An 11071-nucleotide genomic window follows, 5' to 3' on the forward strand; every position below is an offset into this window, starting at 1 on the left:
TTGCGTTAGTAGATGTGTTAGGGAAGTAACACGTAACATTTTAATTGTATTTTGCTAAAATGAACGAAATGACTCGAAAAAAGATTCGTTCATTTTGCTGAACGAGACTCAAAGGTCCGAGTCGGTAAAATGATCCGAACTTCCCATCACTACTATTTTTCAGTTCATCTGAATGGATATGCAACGCACCTGTATTTGACGTACCATAAACTCTAGTGTAAAGGTGCACACACACACACGCAAAGACAGAGAGAGAGAGAGCGAGGGAGTCTTACATACCATGGAGAATTGACGCGCTACATGTAAACGATATTCTTTGTTGTATTTTCCTGTCAAAATAACGTTCCTATGAACTATGAGTTCCTATGAAATATGCTAGGAAGCTGAAATATGAAAGCAGCTTTTAAGAACTGCCGGGTTCTCCGGTAGTAGGCGGAACTAATTCGCAAATGGCAATCTCATTGGCTGGTGCTCAGCTATTATCGATCCTGTTTTGATTTCAGCAAATCAGTTAGAGCGAACGCACACAACCTGATTAATATTCATGAATCCATCAGCTGGTTAATCCTTAGTGTGTTTTATATTAATCTAAGAATTCGTAGTAGTAGTATTATTATCTTAAAAGTATTATTGTTAATTTTTTCCCATTTTTTACAGAAACACTGAATGACCAAAAAAGCTCCACCAGCAGTCCTAAGTTCAGTTAAAGGGTTAGTTCACCCAAAAATGAAAAATAGCCTGTGGTTTACTCACCCTCAAAGCATCCTAGGTGTCTATGGCTTTCTTCTTTCAGACGAATCCAGTCGGAGTTATATAAAAAATTGTCCTGGCTCTTCCAAGCTCTATCATTGCAGTCAGCGGGTGTTGCAGTTGAACAATCTACAAGTCGTCAAATAAAGCACGCGCATCCTCCTGACTACCAGGAAAAAACAGTTTTGTGAATTTAGTATTTTGTCATGTCATTACATTGTTTAGAGCATAAGAAAAATATATATATTTTATATATATTGCCATATTGGGCCACCAGAAACGCTCTCGTAGCAGCGAGAGGGTGTTGTTGGCTCCTGGATGGCCAGTGCCTCGGGAGGAGTGAGCAGAGTGAATCAGTGGGGTGCGTTGGGTTCATGGTACATACTGGCATCCAGGAGGACAGCCCGGCGGATTGTTGGGAGCCGTGTTTGAGGCCACTGAAGGGGTCTGCCTTGACGTTTTTGGGACCCGGGCAATATGAAATGGTAAAGTTGAACCTGGTAAAGAATAACGCCCATCGTGCTTGGCGGGGATTTAGACGTCTAGCCTCACGAAGACACTGGAGGTTCTTATGGTCGGTCAGCACGGTGAATGGATGGGCTGCCCCTTCCTGCCAATGCCTCCACTCCTCTAAGGCCAGCTTGATGGCCAGTAGTTCCCTGTTGCCGATGTTATAATTAACTTCCGCCAGTAAGTTCTGTTTCGGACAGAACACGTCGCTAAAGGGGGCATAGCAGGCTGGAATGTCTATGGATTGCTTCTCGACGTGACTCTCAATGGAGGTGGAATTCACAGGGAGGACTTCTGGGAGTTTCTTAGAAGGTGATGGAGTCACGGGGAAGCAGTCTGGGAAGCAATCCTTGCCCCACCTCAGGACTTCTCCCGTCTTCCAGGACAGAATGGGATTGTGCTTTACCAACCACGGGCGCCCTAGGATGATGTCTGCCGTAGATCCCTCCAGAACCAGAAGATGAATGTCTTCAGAGTGAAGTAGGCCCAGACGAAGAGTGATGGGTCCCACGCGATAGTGAACATGTCTACGGCATAGTGGTGTTCCCGTTATTGACTGAACTTGGTAAACAGTGTCCGTGGCGGTAGCTTGTAACTTGAGCTGGCGGCAGAGGTCCCGAGAGATGAAGTTTCCTGCTGACCCGGAGTCGATAAGAGCCGATACTGAAATAGAAACATCAGAGGCAGTAAGCATTACACAGTAGTGAGGTGTTCCATCTTATGATATCAGGCTGAATCACACTCACCACAGGATGTGGGGGGCGAAGGGGGCATGCCAAGATCATATGCCCTTGAGCTCCACAGTATAAGCAGAGACTCCGGGTCAGCCTTCTCTGCCGTTCAACGGAAGATAACCGTTGCTTCTCCACAATCATGGGTTCTGGTGCTGGTTCTGGAGGGTAACTGGGCTCTGGTCGGCGGAGGCAGGAGGTTGTGGTGTGGACTGGGAGTGCTGCTAGACAGGACTGCAGGCAGCTTGAGCATCGGATGGATAACTGAATGAATTGTCACGTGAGTCATCGTATGCCGCGAGCTGTAACCGGAGCTGAGGCTCCAGTCCCTGTCGGTAGGTAGTTAGCAGCGATCTCTCATTCCATCCACTTGCCGCGGCGAGAGTTCTGAACTTCAGTCTGTCCGTCTGTCCTTCCAAACACCTCGCGAAAATGCACCAGGAAATTCTGCAGATTTTGAGTGACGGGGCTGGCCTGAGCCCAGATCATTTCCGCCCATTGCAATGCAGGTCCTGTTAGCAGGGAGATAATAAAGGCAATTTTTGAGGTGTCAGTAGGATATGAGAGCGGTTGCATTTCAAAGGTGACATTGCACTGGAGGAGAAATCCGTTGCACTGCTCCGCCAAACCAGAGTAGGGCGCCGGTCGAGCCATGGGACTAGCGATGATGGTAGGCGAAGAAGTGCTGCTTGGGATGGAGGAAGTGATGGGTGGCGATGACGGCGGTGCCGGTGAGGGCGACGGTGTCGATAGATTGCGGAGCACTCTTAGTGAGTCTACGAGCTCCTGGAAGGTATGGGGGTGACTCATCTGTGCCGTCGGTGTTGGTCCGGTCTTCTGTAACGAAAGAGGTCTGACACAACAGGTTAGTATACATAAAACTGGTTTATTCGATCACAGAGAGTACAGGGATAGGGTCCAGAGGATGGGATGGTGAATGAGTCGTTCGTGGAATAGTTCAAAGGATATGAATCCGAGTCCTTTGGCTTTACCGGAGCTGGGATGCAGGCAGGAGGAGCACACACCTCAGCGATCCGGGAACTAGGAGGAACAGGAGACACTTGGAGATGAGGAGACACTAGGAGGAACACAGGAGGTAAGTAATGCAGGAAGTATTCACATGGAAGTAGTAGCAAAGTCATTGAGTTCTCTACGTGTATATGAGACCGGACAATGAGGGTGTCTGAGGTGTGTGCTTTTATTGAGGCTGGTTGATGAGGTGCTCGATTAGTGACAGGTGCAGGTGCTCAGAACTCAGGTGAGAGGGATAGTTGTGATTGGGTGGTGTCAGAGCCTGGCCAATCTATTAGAGTGTGTTTGTGTGTGTGTATATATATATAAATATATATATATATATATATATATATATATCTTCAGGCAGTTCCTTTGACCTCATGATTCTCATTTGCTCTGACATGCACTGTGAGCTGTAAGGTCTTATATAGACAGGTGTGTGGCTTTCCTAATCAAGTCCAATCAGTATAATCAAACACAGCTGGACTCAAATGAAGGTGTAGAACCATCTCAAGGATGATCAGAAGAAATGGACAGCGCCTGAGTTAAATATATGAGTGTCACAGCAAAGGGTCTGAATACTTAGGACCATGTGATATTTCAGTTTTTCTTTTTTAATAAATCTGCAAAAATGTCAACAATTCTGTGTTTTTCTGTCAATATGGGGTGCTGTGTGTACATTAATGAGGAAATAAAATTAACTTAAATGATTTTAGCAAATGGCTGCAATATAACAAAGAGTGAAAAATTTAAGGGGGTCTGAATACTTTCCATACCCACTGTATATATATCAGTCTGGCAAGTAAACTAAAGAATTTACTAGCCAATGGTGATTCAATTGCCAAGGTGTCCGTAGAGGGTTGACATTCCAGAATAGAACTGGCCCTTTTAACCAGTCTATTAAGGCCCAATCCCAATTCTATTTTATACCTCTTCCACTACAATATTCCCCTAAGGATTGGGACACCACTACTATGCCGTCACACATCATCATACGTCGTGTCGTCGTCTAGCTCCTACAAGACACACACCTATACTGGTGTGCATTAGAGCCTTTAATTACCGTTCTATATTAATGTGCTGCTTACTGACACACACACACACATATATCGGAAATCATGCAGCTCAAACATCCAGGAGAAAAGAAACTTGTCAATGCTGCTCCGCAATTTTTATTAATAACAGTTCAATATTGAATCGCTACATTATATTTTCCAGCAACGAGAGGATAAAATCGCTGTTTTTGAAGTAAACTCACTCGTTGTAGGGAGAGACGCACAGACACGCATGCACACAAACTTTCATCTCTCTCTCTCTTTCTCTCTCTCTCGAATTGGCAATATTTGAGAAAAGGTTTCTTTTCATTAAAATCTTTATTAATGCCAAAAATGCTCACATTTATGGTTCTTTTTGTTCGCTCGGGCAGCCATGTTGCCGCTGTAGCCGGTTTACGCTGAGATAATTCATACCCCTTTGTTTGAAGTGTAGTCCTGAAAAATCTTAATTTGAAGGGCTATCTGGGCCTTCCCCTTACCCCTACCCCCCCAACCAAAAGAGAATCGAGACAAAGGGAAAGGGCTAAGGGGTAGAATTGGGATTGGGCGTAAGTCTCTACCTGTCCCTTTCTGAACTTCCTGCTCCCCAACAGACGACTGCATAAAAAAAAATCACAGAGGCCACTACAGTGTCATAAAAATACTTTTAACAGTGGCCTACACACTCCCAAGGATCTCAGTTTCCACAGCAAATGAAGACGAGTTTGCCCCTTCCTATACAGAGCCTCTATATTGTTGGACCAGTCCAATTTACTATTAAGGTGAACAACCAAGTCCTTATAAGTTGTCACCCTCTCAATATCCAGACCTTGAATGGTCATCGATGTAATCCTTGATGCCTTCCTATGAAAGTCTATCAAGATCTCCTTTGTCTTACTGGCATTAATACAAAGATGGTCGTACTACAGACCACCATATCAGACACACAATTCTGTAACCTCACATACTGTGGTCTATCCGTGAGGTAATTGATGATCCATGCAACCAGACGACAATCAACTCCACCTCGCAATAGCTTCCCCTCAAGCAACGATGGCCGTATAGTATTGAAAGCACTGGACAGATAAAAAAAACATGAACAAAGGCGGAGTTTCTCCATGTCTGGAAAGCATCAGCGCCACAGATCATTTCATAAAGTTAACAGCTATAACACCAGCTTTAAAGACTTTTAAAATAATTTTAGTTCAAAACTCACTTTCAGACAGCAGCGAGTGTTTGAAATAACTTGATCCGATGTGGATTATGATCACCATACAAGGCAGAGATATTTATAAGCAATGCAAAAGGCTATGCACACTAGCCATTAACATTACGATAGTAAACATGGTAAATAGAACCGCTTAAAGAAATCAGACGTAAGCTTCTTATTCTCTATCACAATCGTGTATTTACTTAGTAACATATTTTATCTGTCATAAGTCTCGTCTCCAGAGTTTAGCTTTGCGGATGTCATAAAATATAATAGCCTAATGGTTTTTGTTCGGGAGCTTTTATAAAAATATAGAAATGTTCATTCTTTCTAAATGTGACGTATATAACTGTGACTACAAATAAACAGAAACAGACTCGACTGAACAAGTAGGTAGGCTATGTTTATACCGCTTTATTCTGTGTGATTATTTTAAATCCTGATAAATTAATTCATTATGATCAATGTATCACTTATTATTGTAAAACATCAATGCTTTTGGATTTAAATCTTTAACAAAGCATGCAAACAAACGGCCGGTTTTATCATGTTCGTTTTGTGATCGCGCTAGTTCCAGTGACTTATTTATTATTCGTTTTCTGATAACTTCTCTTTGTTGGTGAAATGATGGGGTTGCGTGACGTTGTTTCGGAGCCTCTAAACAAACCGTGTAAAGGGCGGGTTTTAGTGAAGCGCAGCGGAGCTTCTGGCCCGACGGTGGAAACATAGCATGATTTTGGCCTCAGTGCTACAGGTCCGAGGCTATTAGCCCCGCCCGGCCCTTTAAAGCACTGGCCCGACAGTGGAAATGCGGCTAATGATCCTTCCTATGGTCTTCACAAGGTGAGAAGTTAAAGCTACAGGTCTAAAATAGCTAGGCTCCTTTGGGGTTTGCAATTTTTGGAACTGGAGCAACACAGGAAGTCTTCCACAGGACCGGAACTCTTTCCAGACGAAGGCTCAAGTTAAATACATGCAGAACTACCTCACTGAGCTGATCTGCACAGTCTTTAAGCAATCTCGAGGTGATACCATCCGGACCTGTGGCTTTTCTTGCCTTGATCTTCCTTAACTCTTTCCTCACTTGATCTACTGTAAAAAAAACATATTAGTAGAAGTTGAAGTAATAGATGATCCTCGCTGAGGATGACGGAAGGATGGGAATGAATCCTGTGTACGTATGTAATGAGTAGCAGTGGGGGGATGAGAGCAAGATGTTACTAGATCTGGATTCCGGTTAGAGGGGGGAGAGGAGGGAAGAGAGCCAGAATAAAATCTGTTGAAAAAACTAATTTAATTCATTCGCCCTATTTTGATCACCAGAAATTATATCCCTTCCACTATCTTGATCATGGCCAGAGATTGTCCTAAATCCTCTCCAGACCTCCCTCATCGAAAACACTCCTCCACCTTTTCTCTATATCTGACTTTTGCTTTCCTTATCTCCCTTCTGAGTTGATTTTTCACCATTCTCAGCTCTTCTTTATTCCCCAATCTGAAAAGTCTCTTCTTTTCTTTCAACAGGGTCTTGAGCTCAGAAGTCACCCAGGGTTTATTATTGGGGAAACACCGAACCCTCTTCGTAGGCACAGTGTTCTCCACACAAAAATGTATGTAATCTGTAACACAATTATTCATATTATCAATATCTTCCCCATGTGATCTACAAAGAACTTCCCAGTCTGTGGTCTCAAAGCAATCTCTCAGCGCCTCACTAGTCTCATCAGACCATTTCCTCACATGCATTGTGGTTGGGGGATGTTTTTTTACCACAGAAATGTAAACAGGCCTCAAGTAGACAAGATTATGATCCGAGCGACCAAGCAGAGAAAGGGGTGCAGAGACATACGCATCCTCTGTGTTTACATACATAAGATCCAATATTTTATCATCTCTAGTACAAGCATTTTAAAATACTGGCTGAAGGTGGGAAGAATAGTAGACAGGGAAGCATGGATACAATCACCAGAGATAAGAAGGATGGATTATGGGTGCGATGTCTGCAGCTGTGATACAAAAGTGTGTAGGAGCTCACAAACCACTGTAGCATTGGCCGAAGGAGGTATGTAAACAGTTATCGCAATGACATGCGAGAATTCTCTTGGTAAATAATACGGCCGTAAGCTAATGGCTAGCAGCTCTATGTGCTTGGTACAACATTGCTCTTTAACACTAATATGACTCGGATTACATCATCTGTTATTCACAAACATCATGATTCCCCCACCCCTCCTCTTACCACTTTCTTTAACTCTCTTGTCCGCTCTCAAAAGGTGGAAGCCATCCAAAGTAGCAATCGAGTCCATAATCAGTCCATTCAGCCAGGTCTCTGTAAAACACATGATGCTACATTCGCGATACTCCCGCTGCAGTCTGGTTAGCGCTGTTAGCTCCTCCATTTTGTTGGGGAGAGATCTCACATTCCCCATAATAATAGATGGAAGGCATGGTTTGTAGCGTCGTTTCCGCTCCCGACATTTAAAACCTGCTCTTGATCCTCTCCTCCTCCTAATGTCATTGGGGATCACCAGTCCTTCTGTTGGGAGTATCCTAATGCTGCTAACAGATCTTCCCGGGTGTAAACAATGGGGTTCTGGCTATTTGGGTCTCCCGACGAGGTGTAAAATAGTCCAACAATAAGGGACAGACATAATACTAGTCTCCACAGTTGTTCATCCATCCTCCATGCATAAGAAAGCACATAAGAAAGCACACTAAACACAAAGAATACACAAAAACAGGTCAGAGCTACTGAGCTGTAACAGGCTGCCACTCTCGCGGCACCATTGCCATACCATTAATTCAGAATATATCACAGTAAATATCTTTATAGGAAACAGGTGCTCAGAATGCACTGTACTGTTTTAATGGAAAACATTATTTGCTAGTTTTACAGCATTTTGTTACAGTGTAACATACAAGTACTCAATTATATAAATTGTAAAATTTATAATCAACAAATTAAATAGGCTACTGATTATTTACTAGGGATTTGGTTGTTATTTATTCATGATCAAGCAATGTGTATCAAGATACCAGTGGGTTTTGTGATGTCACAAAGCGGCCCATTAGAATATCATTAAAATAATTCCTGCTTACGGAAATTCAAATGGTTGGGGGGTGAGGTCATGGTTAGAACGCTTGGTTGAGTGCATCAGACAAGACTACAGCGAAGAAGAAGTGCTGCTGTAGCTTCAAGTTTTCACAAGTTATAACACATGCACCTGAATAATTATGTATGTAAATATGTATGTTACAATTATGAAAAAACATTTTTAGAAATTGCTGACAGTACTGGACAATGATGTAATCTGCAGAATTTACACTTCAATTATGAGACTATGGTATAAATAAATTAAACTGTATAACTGTATAGGGAGAAAGGTATTGTAATAATGTAAATTACGTGAAAAATAATGCGTTTTTCGAACCACCAAGCATGAGAGCATGTTCTAGTAAACCCCTAAAACAAAATCAAGACTTTGTAAAAGAGCATAATAGGACCCCTTTAAGTGAAATAAGTGATTCATAATATATCTACTAATTATGTATTTAATTATTAGTTTGTGATGATTTCAAGATTTACAAAAACATTTTTAGATGACAACAAATTTGTAAAATTAACACATTTTAATCATCTAGAAATGTGTATTAAATGTTTAGTAAACGATTAACTCCTTTTCAACAAAACTGAACACTATTATGAAGTGTTACAACAGTAGAGAAAACATTATTTTCTTCATTATTTTCCTTGTGCAGGCACTGAAAGATGCATGAACTTTACGTCTAACTTCCTCTGTATGTACTATAAGAGAAACGGCTCAGAAGCAGAGGAACATGGTACTTCTGTGAAGGGTCACTAATGGTGAAGATGACCTGGAAAGAGAGAGAGAAACACGATAATATTAACACAATAACAGTTGTTATTAGAAGGACTGTAAACTAGTGGTTTTCAGTTCTGGTCCCAGGGACACTCTGGTCTGCACATTTTGTATATCGCCATTATTTAACACCAGATTTAAATGTTATGATAAAACTATGAATTTAACTGAGTGAGTCATGTAAGAGACACACAAAATGTGCAAAGTGGTGTGAAAGTGTCTGAACATTTGCTAAAAAATACATATAATTATGTACAAATAATACATACAAATAAAACATACAAAAATAAAACATACACATAATTAACTGTTTAAAATGGAAGTTTAATTTTTTCATACCTCAACATATGGATAGAAGCATGTCTCCCCCAAGGCATCCCAGTATTTTCCAGTCTCAAAATGCATTTTATACACACCTGCAATGAAGCTTTCTTTTGTGATTAACCCAGGACACCGTCCATCGTCATTAGTTATCCTATAATTGATAAATTTTTTATTTTCATGATCTTGAGAAACTTTTGAAATTGATTTACTTGGAATTGACTAAACCGCTACATCATCTTAAAAATGAATAAAATCAGTCTGGTTTATACATAACTGAAAACATTTAATCAGTGGAATCAGTTAATCAGTGGAATAATTTGACACAACACTTTGATTATTTGTTTACCCTGTTGTGAGTAAGTACCACTCGGATGAAATGGGGTTTAGGCGATGGAGGCTAATGGTCATGTTGGCTCCAGGAACTCCTTGGGCTGTATTAAGCACATGAGTTGTGAGGGGGCTTGGCAGGGTAGTGGCTATGTTCATATTCTGTGGCAGAAAGCATGAATGCAATATAATCCAGCTGCTGTTAAACTATAAAGCATTTTTGAAAATGAGGATGATCTGTAGAAGCTTAATGATAGGAATCCTGCTCAAACTTCCAAAATATTTACATTTGAAAGACCTGTTAAATGACAGTGCGTTTATATATATATATATATATATATATATACCAAATGTTAAAACACAAAATTTCTAATTTCTTGATATTGGGAACATAATATGTGCCCAGGATTGATTTCCTGTCAGTTCAAAAGCAGAAACTTTTTGTTTTGCAGAAGAATAATCTGTTGTATGTGATCTATAAAAATAAGTATAAATTTTTTTCTGGTGTGATGTGGACATTTAAAGCATTTTGATTAAAAAATTGCTATGATTTGATAAATAGCTATGTTACATAAGACATCCTTTAGTGACAGACTGATCTCATCAGGTACTTTATTATATACATTATTACTATATGCATTTAATTACTGGTTGATTGATTTAGAGACAAAAATAATCTTACCTTGTCTGCTAGCATATGACCCCTGATATGTTGAAGTCTGTTCATCTGAAGTGTCTTGTGGTATTGCACACCAGTGGTTTAAAATAAATATAAACTGTGCAGAGGCAGTATAGTGTGAGATCACAAATGAGCCAGCACCCAGCAACCCATGAATGACTGTCATGTGAGAAGAAAATTTTAATCAGTTCGATACAGATTCCTCAATTGAGCACAAATGCTGGTTGTCTGATTTCAGAGTTTCTTTACTAAAAAATGTGGACTGTGTGTCTGCAGAAGTGTAAACAACAAGCCAGTGACCTCTGGGTTATTTGCCTTGCATTGATAACTTGGTGCAAAGAGCAATTAAAGTTTCCACAATTAAAATTACTGTAAGGAGCTTTATAAATGCATATACATCTTAAAATGCATCTTAAAATGCCAAAATGGTCCTCATACACTAATTTAAACTTTTTTTTTTGAGTGAAATGACTTGCAATTATTCTTCAAGCATGGGACTCAAAAAGCTACAGAAGTGCACAAATAAAACCTTATGCAGCATTATTTTGGATTAATATTTTCAGATATATTCATTCATGTTTTGGTGCAACCTCTTCTATTTCCTCACAAAA

General features: G+C 40.7%; 1 protein-coding gene across 1 annotated transcript; it reads right to left on the reverse strand.

Moving 5' to 3' along the window:
• Positions 1-8864: 8864 nt before the first annotated feature.
• Positions 8865-10711, reverse strand: uraha (urate (5-hydroxyiso-) hydrolase a). Its single transcript, XM_016231348.1, has 4 exons — positions 10464-10711; positions 9801-9943; positions 9470-9605; positions 8865-9125 (listed from the first exon to the last, which is right to left on the reverse strand). The coding sequence occupies exons 1-4, from the start codon at positions 10506-10508 to the stop codon at positions 9036-9038; spliced, it is 414 nt and encodes a 137-aa protein (XP_016086834.1). The 5' UTR covers positions 10509-10711; the 3' UTR covers positions 8865-9035.
• Between the last annotated feature and the right edge of the window lie 360 nt (positions 10712-11071).

This window comes from Sinocyclocheilus grahami, unplaced genomic scaffold, assembly GCF_001515645.1.
Source record: "Sinocyclocheilus grahami isolate Dianchi unplaced genomic scaffold, SAMN03320097.WGS_v1.1 scaffold388.1, whole genome shotgun sequence".
Classification (NCBI taxonomy): Eukaryota; Metazoa; Chordata; class Actinopteri; order Cypriniformes; family Cyprinidae; genus Sinocyclocheilus; species Sinocyclocheilus grahami.

Bases quoted from the DNA above. Each gene is read 5' to 3' on its own strand.
- uraha (XM_016231348.1), bottom strand. From the start codon at position 10,508: ATGAACAGACTTCAACATATCAGGGGTCATATGCTAGCAGACAAG. The intron at 9,944-10,463 runs GTAAGATTATTT...TTTCTGCCACAG, and splicing joins GTCATATGCTAGCAGACAAG to AATATGAACATAGCCACTAC. The intron at 9,606-9,800 runs GTAAACAAATAA...TATCAATTATAG, and splicing joins TGGTACTTACTCACAACAGG to GATAACTAATGACGATGGAC.